The sequence below is a fragment of the Theropithecus gelada genome, chromosome 15, assembly GCF_003255815.1.
Source record: "Theropithecus gelada isolate Dixy chromosome 15, Tgel_1.0, whole genome shotgun sequence".
Lineage (NCBI taxonomy): Eukaryota > Metazoa > Chordata > Mammalia > Primates > Cercopithecidae > Theropithecus > Theropithecus gelada.
Window position 1 is genome coordinate 1750977 of NC_037683.1, and position 15436 is coordinate 1766412.

General features: G+C 60.1%; 1 protein-coding gene across 1 annotated transcript in view; it reads left to right on the top strand.

The window, feature by feature from the left end:
- The window catches only part of NOTCH1 (notch 1), a 50116-nt gene extending 40260 nt beyond the window's left edge, over positions 1-9856 (top strand). Inside the window, exons 26-34 of the mRNA XM_025359297.1 lie at positions 184-615; positions 2276-2424; positions 3139-3355; positions 3538-3625; positions 3714-3879; positions 4761-5056; positions 6369-6516; positions 6628-6725; positions 8015-9856. Of these exons, the coding sequence (XP_025215082.1) occupies positions 184-615; positions 2276-2424; positions 3139-3355; positions 3538-3625; positions 3714-3879; positions 4761-5056; positions 6369-6516; positions 6628-6725; positions 8015-9505 (3085 nt within the window). The 3' untranslated portion in view covers positions 9506-9856. The remainder of the gene's footprint in view (positions 1-183; positions 616-2275; positions 2425-3138; positions 3356-3537; positions 3626-3713; positions 3880-4760; positions 5057-6368; positions 6517-6627; positions 6726-8014) is intronic.
- Positions 9857-15436: the final 5580 nt, after the last annotated feature.

Consider the following 15436-nt stretch of genomic DNA (forward strand, 5'->3'; position numbering starts at 1 on the left):
TAAGGCTGCGGGGCGCATGGGGCTGAGGGAGGACCTGAACTTGGATATGGCCTGGATTGGGCCCAGAGGCCAGCACGCAGTTCCTAAGACTCTGCTCAGGGGGTGCAGGGATGTCCCCCGCGGCCGGCCAGCGAGTGCGAGGCCCGCGAGGAAGGTGGCCTGAGCGTGTCCCACTCCCCACAGCCCCCTGTACGACCAGTACTGCAAGGACCACTTCAGCGACGGGCACTGCGACCAGGGCTGCAACAGCGCGGAGTGCGAGTGGGACGGGCTGGACTGCGCGGAGCATGTGCCGGAGAGGCTGGCGGCGGGCACGCTGGTGGTGGTGGTGCTGATGCCCCCGGAGCAGCTGCGCAACAGCTCCTTCCAGTTCCTGCGGGAGCTCAGCCGGGTGCTGCACACCAACGTGGTCTTCAAGCGCGACGCGCACGGCCAGCAGATGATCTTCCCGTACTACGGCCGCGAGGAGGAGCTGCGCAAGCACCCCATCAAGCGTGCCGCCGAGGGCTGGGCCGCCCCCGAGGCCTTGCTGGGCCAGGTGAAGGCCTCGCTGCTCCCTGGTGGCGGCGGCGGTGGGCGGCGGCGGAGGGAACTGGACCCCATGGACGTCCGCGGGTGAGTGAGACCCGGCGCCCGCGCTCAATCTCGGCACCTCTCCTGGGCCCTTCCCCACGGCGTCCCTGCCCCTCACAGCCGGCGCCGCGGCAAGCAGTACTCTCCCCACTTTAGGGTAAAAGAGACGGAGGTTCCGAGAGGACCTGGGACCTCAGGGCCTGCACAGGCAAGGAGCAGAGGCAGCATTCCAGCTCAGGGCCCTGACCCCAGAGCCACACCCTTCCCCTGGGCAGGCGGCGCTCCTGTGCCCAGTAGGTGATTTTGAGATTGAGCTGTGCCCTAGGCACTGGGTACGGCCCTGATTAAAACTCAGCCCTCTGCCAGCTGAGGAGGGTCATGCCTGTAATCCCAGCACTTTGGGATGCTGAGGCAGGAGGAGCCCTTGAGCCTAAGAGTTCGAGACCAGCCTGGGCAACATAGGGAGACCTTGTCTCTGTTTTTTTTTTTTTTTTTTTTTTTTAATGTATTGGCCGGGCGCGGTGGCTCACGCCTGTAATCCCAGCACTTTGGGAGGCCAAGGTGGGCGGATCATGAGGTCAGGAGATCAAGACCATCTTGGCTAACACAGTGAAACCCCGTCTCTACTAAAAATTAAAAAATTAGCTGGGCATGGTGGCAGGCAACTGTAGTCCCAGCTACTCGGGAGGCTGAGGCAGGAGAATGGCGGGAACCCAGGAGGCAGAGCTTGCAGTGAGCCGAGATGGCACCACTGCACTCCAAGCCTGGGCGACAGAGCGAGACTCCGTCGTATTAAAAGAAATAAAAAACAAAAAACTCAGCTCTCCAGGCGCTCCCACAGGGCTGAACAGACCCACCCCCAGACAAGAATGCCATTTGGTCATGGCATCTGCCTGGCTTAGGCTGGAGAGGAGGCAGGTGGAGGTCCTGGGAGGGGGCATTGCTGGGCCTTGCAGATGGAGGAGGAGCTGGTGGGGGGAGGGGTGGTCCATGGTGGGAGAACACAGGCAGGGGCAGCCTGAGTACAGGGGGCACCCCACGAGGCTCCTGCCCATGCCTACTCGATCTGGGGCAGCTGGACCCAGGAGCCAGATTGCTTGTGCCCTTGGTGTGCCTGACCCTGGTGGGTTTGCCCGTCAGTTCTGCTGGCTTGGAACAGCCCTGGAAGTCAGAAGCATCATCTCACAGGCTGGTTGGGATCCTGATCATGGGAACCCATCCCTGGGGAGCAGGAGTCCCAGCAGGGAGCAGAGCTCACCCCCAGCCAGCATCACCACACAGCCCACCCCCACCGCACAACTGCGCCCACCCCCACCGCACACCTGCGCTTCCCACGGGACCTGGGGATGACTCCTAGGGCAGAACTGGGCTCCTGGCACGTTCTCTGTCCCGATATGAGGAAATGTGTTTGTGGCACCAGCAGCAGCCAGAGAGGGTGGCAGGACAGGCCAGGGAGAGCGCATTGGCAGTTATCTGGGATGAGCCGTGATCAGTACTGGCCGGAGTCTGGGGGCTGCAGGGCACCAGTCCCCTGCAGGGTAGCTGCTGTCAGATCAGACCTGGCTTCCCGCCGCCCCAGGCTGCCTCGCCACGTCCTGACTGTGGCGTCATGGGCCGCGGTACCCCTGGGGCAGCGTCCTCGGCTGGTGGGTGGGGGAGGAGGAAGCCTCGGGCCCCAGCCCCTGTCTGGTTATCCCCCCAGCTCCATCGTCTACCTGGAGATTGACAACCGGCAGTGTGTGCAGGCCTCCTCGCAGTGCTTCCAGAGTGCCACCGACGTGGCCGCCTTCCTGGGGGCGCTCGCCTCGCTGGGCAGCCTCAACATCCCCTACAAGATCGAGGCCGTGCAGAGTGAGTGTGGCTCCTTCTCTGTTCCCCAGCCCAGCATCGCCGGGAACAGGCTCTACCTCCAGGAGATGCCATCCCCTTGTGCCCCAGACACGCTGGTTGGTTGTGCCAGTTGCCACCCACGGGTGTGCGCGTCACCATCCGAGTTGGGGTAGGGCTTTTCTGGAATTTTCTGAATGGCACTCCCTCCCCACCTGTGGCGGTGACAGCTGCTGGTGGAGCCACCCGGGAACGAGTCCAGTCACGGGAAAATGGGTGCCTGCTTCTCTCCCCACCCCTTCCCCCTGAATTTTCTTTGTTGGGTATTATTTCAAAATCATTACGGCTTTTTTTAAAGAAAAAAAAAAGAGAGAGAGAAGAATTGATCGGTGTCATGTGAAGTGTTGAAGTTTGTATCTTGAAAATCCCTCTAAATCCTTTGTCTTAACAGCTCAATGCAAGTGCAGCGATTTGAAGTTGACTAATCCTCCTCCCTTAAAGGAGAAAAAAGTAAAAGCCGTCTCCAGATAGAGTCGGCTGGTGCAGGAGAGAATTTAGCGATAGTTTGCAATTCTGATTAATCGCGTAGAAAATGACCTTATTTTGGGGGGCGGGATGGAGGAGAGTGGGTGAGGAGGCGCCTGGCCGCGGAGCCAGTCCGCTGCCCCCCGGCCACCAGCCTGCTGCGTAGCCGCCGCCTGATGTCCCAGCGCCTGCCCCTGGCCCCTGTGCCCGCAGGTGAGACCGTGGAGCCGCCCCCGCCGGCGCAGCTGCACTTCATGTACGTGGCGGCGGCCGCCTTTGTGCTCCTGTTCTTCGTGGGCTGCGGGGTGCTGCTGTCCCGCAAGCGCCGGCGGCAGCATGGCCAACTCTGGTTCCCTGAGGGCTTCAAGGTGTCTGAGGCCAGCAAGAAGAAGCGGCGGGAGCCCCTCGGCGAGGACTCTGTGGGCCTCAAGTGAGCGGACGCTGCCCCTGCTTCTGGGGCCCCGGGGGGAGGTGGGACCTGGCCGAGCATCCTCACAGGGGGTCTGCCCCTCCCAATGCAGGGCCCACTTCCCACGCCAGGCCTGGGCTAGGGGCCTCTGGGGCCTTCCTAGGGAGCTTGCTCAGCCTCACTTCTCGAACCCTCACCCCCAGGCCCCTGAAGAATGCCTCAGATGGTGCCCTCATGGACGACAACCAGAATGAGTGGGGGGACGAGGACCTGGAGACCAAGAAGTTCCGGGTAAGTCGCAAGGCTCCCGGGCTTCCGGGCTCCTGGGCACCTGCCACCAGGCTGCCCTGACACACCTCTGCTCACTCCTCCTACGTAGTTCGAGGAGCCCGTGGTTCTGCCTGACCTGGACGACCAGACAGACCACCGGCAGTGGACTCAGCAGCACCTGGATGCCGCTGACCTGCGCATGTCTGCCATGGCCCCCACGCCGCCCCAGGGTGAGGTTGACGCCGACTGCATGGACGTCAATGTCCGCGGGCCTGGTAAGGGTGCCAGCAGCCAGGGCTTCCCTAGCTCCGTGGCCCACCTGCCTCTCTCCCCTAAGCCTCGAGGCTGGGGTACGGTTGATACTCTGGAAACTTAGAGTTGGGGGTGAGAGGTTTCATCCTTGGGGTATTTCCCGTTCAGAGTGGATGGGGGGTCCTGGAGTCCTCCTGTTCTTCCATCAACCCTTTCCTGGGGCGATGCCACATGGTCACTATGTCCCTGTAAATTACTCTCTTCTGAAACCTCCTTCTTGAGATATGGAAAGCGTAGATTTTCTTTTTTTTTTTTTTCTTTTTTTGAGACAGAGTCTTGCTCTGTCACCCAGGCTAGAGTGCAGTGGCACGATCTCAGCTCCCCGCAGCCTCCACCTCTTGGGTTCAAGCAATTCTCCTGCCTTAGCCTCCCAAGTAGCTGGGATTACAGGCACCCACCACCACGCCCAGCTACTTTTTGTATTTTTAGTAGAGACGGGGTTTCACCACGTTGGCCAGGCTGGTCTCGAACTCCTGATCTCAGGGGATCCGCCTGCCTCAGCCTCCCACAGTGCTGCAGCTATAGCGTGAGCCACTGCGCCCATGAGCCACCACACCCAGCCAAAGCGTTGATTTTCTAACTGCATGTTTCTGGCGTCATCTTTTTCCTGGGTGGATTTTGGGTGCCTGGTCTTGGGCAGGTCAGGAAGCAGTTGCCCGTCAGGAGTTGACTGCTGGACTCAGCTCTGTCCACTGAGCAGCCCAGGCGGACTTCAGCTGCCCCTTGGTGGCTGTGTGGTGCATCTACACTGTGGCCCATTGAGCTCGGGGCTACTGCCCCCCTCCCCCTGGGCTGCAGCTGGGGACCAGCCCTCCAGACTGAGCACCCGTCTCTGCCCCTGCAGACGGCTTCACCCCCCTCATGATCGCCTCCTGCAGTGGGGGCGGCCTGGAGACGGGCAACAGCGAGGAGGAGGAGGACGCGCCAGCCGTCATCTCCGACTTCATCTACCAGGGCGCCAGCCTGCACAACCAGACCGACCGCACGGGCGAGACCGCCTTGCACCTGGCTGCCCGCTACTCACGCTCTGATGCCGCCAAGCGCCTGCTGGAGGCCAGCGCAGACGCCAACATCCAGGACAACATGGGCCGCACCCCGCTGCACGCAGCTGTGTCTGCTGACGCACAAGGTGTCTTCCAGGTAGGCAGCAGCTGCCTGTGTGCCCACCTGCCCTCCTCAGGGCACCGGGTGGTCCGGGACAGTGGCCAGGCTTACGTAGCCATGGGAGCCTGACCCCGAGCACAGCTGAGTCCGGGACAGCTGGTGCCTCCACCCAGGACCTTTGCAGTCAGCGAGGTGCGACAGGAGGGGGCGGGGTCAGGCGCATCTGTGTTATCCAGGGGAGCCAGGTAGAGGCGGGTCTGGCAGGAGGCCTGGGGGACCTGCTGAGTGAGGCAGCGCCTGCCCACCCCCCGCAAGACAGGCTCCATCAGGGTTGTGGGCCTTGCTCAAGGTCCAGGTCCCACCGCTGCAGCCCCTCGCGGCCCCACCCCTCCCCCAACCCTGGCTGCCGGCGTAGCCTGTGGCAGTGAGAAGAAGGGTTTAGAGGCTGCCGCTTGGTGCCTGCAGACCTAGGGCTCAGCTTGCCGGTGAGCTCGTGGCAAGAAATGGATTTAGGGATTTGGATGCCTGGGTCTCCGGGGAATGTCCCTGGCAGGGGCTGCCTTTGCAGTCACCCCTGCTGTGAGTCCCCAGGCTCCAGGCGGCCCTAGAGCAGGTTCAGATGGGCACAGCCCAGGAGAGTTACCACAGAGCTTCTCGTTTCATGATTTTTTAGCTCAGGTGACACGTCATCATCCTGCAGAAATAAATGTAGGTGAGCGGAAGGAGCATCGAAGGGAGCCCCGTGTGGGTTTGCTGTGTGCTTCTCTCAGCCGCCTTCTTTGCACAGATGTGGAAGTTCCCAGGTGCTTTGCAGGAATCAGGCCAGTGCTGCATGGCACTTGGCCCCTGCCTTTTGCACCCGCCAGGGAGCAGGGGCCATCCCTCCTGCCAGAGGCCAAGGCCAGGCTGCATTACAAGGGCTGCCTACTACCGCTCTCCGGGCAGAGCTGGACACTGTAGCTCAGCGGTTCTGCGACGGCTGTAGGGTTGTGAGCCCAGCTTCCCGAGTACCAGCTGTGACCCCTGTTGGGGGCAAGGGCTTGACCTCTCTGTTTTGTAGGTGGTCATGGCAGCTAGGACCACTGTGAGGATTAAATGAGGTCACACGTGGTCACGATGGACCCCACTGTCACCAAGGGGCCTATGTGTGGGCAGCACAGCCCCTACCCCCATCCCGGCCCCTCTTCGGGGCAGCCCCGTGGTATTTCATCTTGCCCGGCCGTGCAGATCTCAGGAGGGTCTCTGTGTCCGGAAGGCAGTGGGGCCTCCCGTCCAGGCATTCGTTCTGGGCAGGAGGCATCAATGCACTTCTGCCCAGCACCCACCTGAGCCTCTCCCCATTGCCCAGATCCTGATCCGGAACCGAGCCACGGACCTGGATGCCCGCATGCACGACGGCACGACGCCGCTGATCCTGGCTGCCCGCCTGGCTGTGGAGGGCATGCTGGAGGACCTCATCAACTCTCACGCCGATGTCAATGCTGTGGATGACCTGGGTGAGCCCACAGGGGCAGGGCTGCGCTGTCGTGGGGCGGGGCTGCCGTAGGGACGGGTGGGGCCGGGCTGCCTCCAGCTGGCCTCCAGCCCCGTCTGCCTCTTTCACACAGGCAAGTCCGCCCTGCACTGGGCCGCTGCTGTGAACAATGTGGATGCCGCGGTCGTGCTCCTGAAGAACGGGGCCAATAAAGACATGCAGAACAACAAGGTGAGCACGAGGCCGGGACGCGACGGGAGATGCGGGGCTGAATCCACAGAGAAGTGAGGGCCGAACCCGCGGGGCGCAGGGACGCAAGGGCCTTACCCACCGGGTCTCAAGGGTCCCTGGGCCCGCATGCAGGCTCCACCCGCACGGTGCTGGGCACCTCGTTAGTGCTCCTCCTCTCCTTCAGCCTCGGTTTACGGAGCCTTCCCAAGCACAGGTCCAGCTGTCGGGACACGGCGGCTCACCCCACAGACCCGGCCCTACCCTCCTGGGCGGCAGTCATGGTGGGGCCCACAGCCTGGCGTGGGGAATGCTGCTGCCGCTGCTGCTCTGTCACTGTCACCTGGACCTCGCCTTCTGTCCCCAGCTGTCACCAGGTGGGGGTGGGGATGGGAATGTGGTGGCCCAGGTGGTGCAGATTGAGCCAGAACATGTGTGGCGCAGGGCGTGGCCTCTTGGTGTGAATGCGAGCAGCTCTTTATCCAAGGGGAGCTGCCCCCAGCGCTCATCCTGGCGCTGCAGCTCCTGGGTGAGCTGCTGACTTCAACGCTGTCGGGTTCCCCTGAGTGCTCAGGGCACAGGTGCAGACACCCCCACCTCCCTGCTGCTCGAACCCCCGCCCCCGCCCCCAACTCCTGCCACCCCCTTGGCATGTCAGGCTAAGGCGTCCCTCCTGGGTGAGGGCACACAGCGGGCCTGGGCACCAGGGCATGTTGGCCCAGGCGCTCCCCAGTTTGTGGTGGCATGGCCCCACAGAGACTGGGCCCCAGAGGGCATCGAGGCTTGGGAAGCCCCTTCCCACTCCTACACAGCAGCCTCACCCAGACCTGCGATGTGTCCACCACACAGAGGAGACGCCGGGAAGGAGCTTGGTGGCCACCAGTGTGGCTTGGTGGCCGACTGTATGACGAGCTCCCTCTCTGGTGCCCTCACCGGTGCCTCTGAACTGCTCCAGAAATGTCCTTTTGTGCCTTGTTGGGGGCAGGGAAGAGGGCCTGCAGTTGGTTAGATTTTCAGTGGAGTCTGTGACCCCCGCGTAGAGGTGGAGCCTTGCCGATCTGGGATAGAGGACTGCACAGACCTTCCCTCTGGGTGGGTTTCAGAAGTCTTAACATTTAACAGGAATCAGGCTAGCTGGTTGCAGGATGCTGGGGCGGGGTCCTGAGGAGCAGCCTGCCTCCCCGCACCCCATGGAGGAGATCGTACTGCTGCTCCCTCTGGTGATGGAGCCTTGGGGAGGGTCCGCACGTCAGGCCTGGCCCCCCTCACCAGCCCCCACCCTCGTCCCCCAGGAGGAGACACCCCTGTTTCTGGCCGCCCGGGAGGGCAGCTATGAGACCGCCAAGGTGCTGCTGGACCACTTTGCCAACCGGGACATCACGGACCATATGGATCGCCTGCCACGTGACATCGCACAGGAGCGCATGCACCACGACATCGTGAGGCTACTGGACGAGTACAACCTGGTGCGCAGCCCACAGCTGCACGGAGCCCCGCTGGGGGGCACGCCCACCCTGTCACCCCCGCTCTGCTCACCCAACGGCTACCTGGGCAGCCTCAAGCCCGGCGTGCAGGGTAAGAAGGTCCGTAAGCCCAGCAGCAAAGGCCTGGCCTGTGGGAGCAAGGAGGCCAAGGACCTCAAGGCGCGGAGGAAGAAGTCCCAGGACGGCAAGGGCTGCCTGCTGGACAGCTCCGGCATGCTCTCACCCGTGGACTCCCTGGAGTCGCCCCACGGCTACCTGTCGGACGTGGCCTCGCCGCCACTGCTGCCCTCTCCGTTCCAGCAGTCTCCGTCCGTGCCCCTCAACCACCTGCCCGGTATGCCCGACACCCACCTGGGCATCGGGCATCTGAACGTGGCGGCCAAGCCAGAGATGGCGGCACTGGGTGGGGGCGGCCGGCTGGCCTTTGAGGCCGGCCCCCCGCGTCTCTCCCACCTGCCCGTGGCCTCCGGCACCAGCACCGTCCTGGGCTGCAGCAGCGGAGGAGCCATGAATTTCACCGTGGGCGGGTCCACCAGTTTGAATGGTCAGTGCGAGTGGCTGTCCCGGCTGCAGAGCGGCATGGTGCCGAACCAATACAACCCTCTGCGGGGGAGCGTGGCACCAGGCCCCCTGAGCACGCAGGCCCCCTCCCTGCAGCATGGCATGGTGGGCCCGCTGCACAGTAGCCTTGCTGCCAGCGCCCTGTCCCAGATGATGAGCTACCAGGGCCTGCCCAGCACCCGGCTAGCCACCCAGCCTCACCTGGTGCAGACCCAGCAGGTGCAGCCGCAAAACTTACAGATGCAGCAGCAGAACCTGCAGCCACCAAACATCCAGCAGCAGCCAAACCTGCAGCCGCCACCGCCACCGCCACAGCCGCACCTTGGCGTGAGCTCAGCAGCCAGCGGCCACCTGGGCCGGAGTTTCCTGGGCGGAGAGCCGAGCCAGGCAGAAGTGCAGCCACTGGGCACCAGCAGCCTGGCAGTGCACACCATTCTGCCCCAGGAGAGCCCCGCTCTGCCCACGTCGCTGCCGTCCTCGCTGGTCCCACCCGTGACCGCGGCCCAGTTCCTGACGCCCCCCTCACAGCACAGCTACTCCTCCTCGCCTGTGGACAACACCCCCAGCCACCAACTGCAGGTGCCTGAGCACCCCTTCCTCACCCCGTCCCCCGAGTCCCCTGACCAGTGGTCCAGCTCGTCCCCACATTCCAACGTCTCTGACTGGTCCGAGGGCGTCTCCAGCCCGCCCACCAGCATGCAGTCCCAGATCGCCCGCATTCCGGAGGCCTTCAAGTAAACAGCGCGCCCCACGGGACCCCGGCTTCCTTTCCCAAGCCCTGCGGGCGTCTGTACGCGATCTGTGGACGCCGGGGCCGACCAAAGGAGCCTTTTTTTAAAAACGCATGTTTTTATACAAAATAAGAACAAGGATTTTAATTTTTTTTTTAGTATTTATTTATGTACTTTTATTTTACACGAAACACTGCCTTTTTATTTATATGTACTGTTTCATCTGGCTCCAGGTAGAAACTTTTATCTGTTACAAGAAAACAAGCAAGTTCTGAGAACCAGGGTTTTCCTACCCAGGATGAAAAGATTCTTCTATGTTTATAAAATATAAACAAAGATTCATGATTTATAAATGCCATTTATTTATTGATTCCTTTTTTCAAAATCCAAAAAGAAGTGATGTTGGAGAAGGGAAGTTGAACGAGCATAGTCCAAAAAGCTCCTGGGGCGCCCAGGCCGCACCCTTTCCTCGCCGCCCACCCAACCGCAAGCCAGCCCGGCCACTCCGCCAGCATCACCTGTGTGTTAGGAGAAGCTGCATCCAGAGGCAAACGGAGGCAAAGCCGGCACACCTTTGGCATGGATTAATTTGCATCTGAAATAGGCAACTGAAGTAAAAGGATATGGGTTAGATGTTGCGATGTGTTTTTCAATGGTTTTTTGCAAGCATGCTTGTGAAAATGTGTTCTTGGAGTGTGTATGCCAAGAGTGCACACATGGTACCAATCATGAATCTTTGTTTCAGGTTCAGTATTACGTAGTTGTTCGTTGGTTAAACAAGTTCTTGGTCCCTCCAGTACCACCCCGGCCCCCTGCCCATTCTTGAAATGTAGGCATCGTGCATGTCAGACATGAGATGTGTGGACTGTGGCACTCGCCTGGGTCACACACGGAGGCATCCTACCCATTTCTGGGGAAAGACACTGGCTGGGCTGACCCTGGTGGCGGCCCCAGCATCTCAACCTGCACGGCGTCCCCCAGGCTCCGAGGAAGACGCGCCAGCAACACAGCCTGGGGCCCGGCTCGCGGGACCCGACTCCCTGTGGGCTCCCGTGTTTTGTAGGAGACTTGCCAGAGCCGGGCACATCGAGCTATGGAACGCCGTGGGCTGCATCCTTTGGTCCTGTCCCCGCAGCCCTGGCAGGGGGCACGCGGTCGGGCAGGGGCTAGAGGGAGGCGGGGGCTGCCCTTGGGCCACCCCTCCTAGTTTGGGAGGAGCAGATTCTTGCGATACCAAGTATAGCCTATGGCAGAAAAAATGTCTGTAAATATGGTTTTAAAGGTGGATTTTGTTTAAAAAATCTCATTGAATGAGTCTGTTGTGTGTCATGCTGATGAGGGACGTCAGACTCGGCTCAGCTCGGGGAGCCTCAGCCGCCCATCACTGGGGACACTCCGCGCCGTGCCGCCTGCTGCCCGTGCGCTGGGGACACCTCCGCCGCCGTGCCACCTGCATTCCTCAGGGCAGCCTCCCCCGGCTCAACGGGGGCCGCGTGGTGCCATCCCCGGGGGCATGACCAGATGCATCTCAAAATGTTGATTTTTACTGTGTTTTATAAAATAGAGTGTAGTTTACAGAAAAAGACAGCTTTTAAAAAAGTGATCTACATGCGGAACTGTAGATGATGTATTTTTTTCATCTTTTTTGTTAACTGATTTGCAATAAAAATGATACTGATGGCGATCCGGCTTCCACTCCCCTCTGCTCTGGCCTTCGACTCCCTTTCTGGGAGGGAGGGAGAGCTGCTACTCTCTGAGGGAGCCGGGAGTCGAGGGCCCCTTCTGCTGGGAGAGTGACGGTGAGGCTGCACCCACGGGGATGTAGGGACCATGCTGCCTCCAAGGGCTCCACGGTGTCTGCAGCCTGCCTGATCCAGGCCCTTTGTAGGGAGATGGACACACAGCAGCAAGGGGGTTGCAGCCCTATGGGAGGTGGGGCTCGTGCCTGCGGTGACACCCACGTGCCCCAGGACACCCACGAGTGAGCCTGGCCCTCCTGGCAGCTCGGGTCTCTTCTCTCAGCCTCAGAGGGATGAAGGTCCCACCCAGCCATCCTGGGGACAGCCCCTCAGGGAGCTCTGCAGCAGGCAGGGGGCTGCGTAGGGAGGGCCTTGAGGCAGTGGCATGACCCCTCTGTGGGCTGGAGACCACAGGGAGGACTCTGGCCCCTACAGGAGGGCAAAGGGAGCTGTTGAAGCCTCTGAGCAGGGCAGCATGGGGCATGGCAGAGTCTGGAAAGTTCTATGATCTTAAGGGACCGGCTGAGCTAGACAGAGGCGGCCTGGTCCTGGGGTGCTGCCCCTGAGTAGAGCTGCCAGCCCTGCACAACGGTGGGCCCCTTCTCTCCCCACTGCCTGGGCCTCTGCCCGGCCCCAGACCTTCAGGGCAGGCCAGTGACTTCAAACCAGAGCGGTGGGGAGTCTGAGGTCCCTCTTTGGATTGCAAAGTGCTGCCTGCCCTGGGCCCAACCTCTCCAACGAGGGATGTGAAACTGAGGCCTCCACTATGCCTAGGGGCTGCGTCTGCCAGCCAGTGCTGGGCACCAGGACCAGGAGGGGCCACCGTGCAGTGAGTGCCCTGACTCTTGTCTTCAAAGTGGGTGGACCCAGCCGGAGTCCTGCCCATGAAACTCGCAGCACCTTGAAATTCCACTCTTGGGGGTCTGCCCAAAAGAAGTGAAAACAGGGACTCAAACAAAAGCACGGGGCCACTCACTCTCCCGGCAGCACTCGGTACAGCCAGATGGCCTGAGTGTCCACTGCCAACGACGGGTCAGCAAAATCGTCTGCTGTGACGGTGAACCTTAGTGTCAGCTCGGCCAGGCCGTTTCGCCAAACAGAGTGTGTCTCTGAGGTGTTCAGGATGAGGTTCGCATTTGCATCCACAGCCTGGGTAAGGCGGGCCCGCCCTCCCTGGTGTGGGTGGGCCCCGTGCGGTCCGCGGAGGCCTGGGGAGGACAATAGGCCGAGTGAGAGGGGTCCTCCCACCTGACCGCTTGCACTGGACATTGGTCTTTTCCTGCCTTCAGACTTGGACTGAAAACGTGGGCTCTTCCTGGGCCTGGAGCCCACCGGCCTTCGGACTCGCAACGCCGTCAGGCCTCCTGCCTGCATCTGCAGACCCTGGGACCTGCAGGCCTCAAGGTCGCGTGGCCAATTCCCTGCAGTAATCTCTCCGGAGGCACGTCTTACAGGCTCCGTTTCCCGGAAGAACCCTGACGAATGCGCACAAGGGAATATGGTTCCACCGTAGAAAAGGAGGCACTGACACCCACCGTGCAGACAAGCCGTGGAAGCGCCACGCTCAGTGAAAGGTGCCAGCCGCAGAGGGCCGCACGTGCAATGACTCCATTTCTATGGGGTACCCTTTTGTAGATTGATGGTTCCCAGAGCCGGGCGGGGGGGGGGGGGGGAGAGGAGGAAATGGGAGTGGCTGCTAAACGGCCCAGGTGTTTATTTTGGAGTGATGCAAATGTTCTAGACCCAGGGAGAGGTGGTGCGTGTACAGCCCTTCGAATGCACTAAATGCCAATAACGCGGACACTTTTTTTATTTTTTTCGAGACGGAGTCTCGCTCTGTCACCCGGGCTGGAGTGTGGTGGCGTAATCTTGGCTCACTGCAACCTCCGCCTCTGTGTTCAAGTGATTCTCCTGCCTCAGCCTCCAAAGTAACTGGGATTACAGGCGCCCATCACCACACCTGGCTAATTTGTTTGTATTTTTAGTAGAGATTGGGTTTCACCATGTTGGCCAGGCTGGTTTCAAACTCCTGCTCTCAAGTGATCCACCCGCCTCAGTCTCTTAAAGTGCTAAGGCCACAGGCGTGAGCCACTGCACCTGGCCTAACGTGTATACTGTAAGGTGGTTAGTTTTAGGTTCTGTGAATCTCACCTCAATATGTTACTTTTTTAAATTAAAAAAATGTTTTTGAGACAGGGTCTTGCTCTGTCACCCAGGCTGGAGTGCAGTGGTGCAATCATAGCTCACTGCAGCCTCAACCTCCTGGGCTCAGGTGATCCTCCCACCTTGGCCTTTCTAGCAGCTGGGACTACAGGTGCACACCACCTCACCCACCTATTTTTTTGTTGTTGTTATTTTTTGCAGAGACGGGGATCTCACTTTGTTGCCCAGGTTGGTCTCGAACTCCTGAGCTCACGCAGCCCTCTCCTCACCTTGGCCTCCCAAAGTGCTGGGACTACGGGTGTGGGCCACTGTCCCTGGCCATATATGCAACTTTAAATATTTCAGTAGCCACATTAAAAAGGTAAAAAGAAACAGGTAAAGTTTATGTTAACACTATAGCTTAATCCAATATATCAAAAATATTATTTCAACACAATCAATATAAAAAGTGAATGAGGTTTTGTTTTTTGTTTTTTGTTTTTTGAGATGGAGTCTCACTTTGTTGCTCAGGCTGGAGTGCGGTGGCATAATCTCGGCTCACTGCAACGTCCGCCTCCCTGGGCAAGTGATTCTCCTGCCTCAGCCTCCCAAGTAGCTTGGATTATAGGCGCCCGCCACCATGCCCAGCTAATTTTTGTATTTTTAGTAAAGATGGGGTTTCACCATGTTGGCCAGGCTGGTCTTGATCTCTTGACCTTGTGGCCTGCCTGCCTCGGTCTCCCAAAGTGCTGGGATTACAGGCGTGAACCACCATGACCGGCCATGAATAAGATGTTTTATATTCTTTTTTTTTTTGTTTTTGGTACTATGTCTTTGAAACCCAGGGTGGACAGTACACTCACAGCACCCTGGATTGGGCCTGCCACGCTTTAAAAGATGTTCAATATTTCCAGGAGGCTCATGTGCAGATTCAGACTCTTCAGCAGGATGCCAAGGGGGCTCCAGACAGCTCCACCCAGTGCAGGAAATCACCAAGTGTATCTTCAGCCTGGCGACTCACTCCATGCCACTGCCGGCGTGAACCCCGAGTGTGGCGCCGCGTCCCTCTGGCCAGAGCAAAGGAGGATCCCAAGAGCCCTGAGGCACCGTCGCATCAGGGCCCATAAATCAGGCCACCGGCAGGCAGGGCTGCCTCCATCCAAGAGGGAAGCATGGTGCCATAGCCCCCGTCCAAGAGGGAAGCACGGGGCCGTAGCCCCCGTCCAGGAGGGAAGCACGGTGCTGCAGCCTCCGGGCTGCTCCAGGGATCGACAGGCCCGTACTGCCTTCATCCCGAAAGTCTCACTTGCAAAGGGTGTTTGTGGGGCTCAACTGCGTGCTCAGTGGCGGAGCTGATTTCATTCTGCATGGCTCCTTATCTCATCGTGGACCCAATCCACGAACCATACCTGAGGAACTCTGCTGCAGGGGGCAGCGCTGGGCAGAGGCAGACAAGGGGGAGCGCCACACGGCTGCTTCCTACGGTGAGCATCCACCAGCAGCAGCTCCCAGTGGGACGCCAACGTATTTGTCTGCAAAAGTAAAAGTGTTTCAAAACGAAACCTAAACGGTGTGGTCCAGCTTGGTCCCGGTGCATTGAAAGTGCTGGCATCAGTGGAGGTCTGTCAGAGGGGGCATTGCAGGGCCTCCCATGTTACTCAGGCTTTGAAGACGCAGGGTCAGTGAGCAAGCATGCTTTGGGAAAGGCTATTCTTCAGTCTGCATCTTGAAGGCGGCTGGGCGGTGCCTCACTCGCCTGCCCCGATGTGACTCCCAATCTGGCTGCTTTGTGTCTTTGCTTTCCACCTGGCAGCTGCTGTCCTGGCTGTTGCTGCACCTCAGTGTCCTCAGGGGTCAAGTGGGGACCTGGGTGCTGGCCCCGGGCCTGCCATGGTGAGCTGCTGGTGCACGCTGGGCGCATGGTGAGGGCTCAGAAAGGGAACGGCTCTTGTTATTGTCACGAGGTTTTCAGTCGCATTCTTTGTTCTCCACCTGCATGCTGCGTTGGCACAGTTAAGCCTGGTGTCCCCTTCAGCAGGTGTCCTAACCGTCCACAT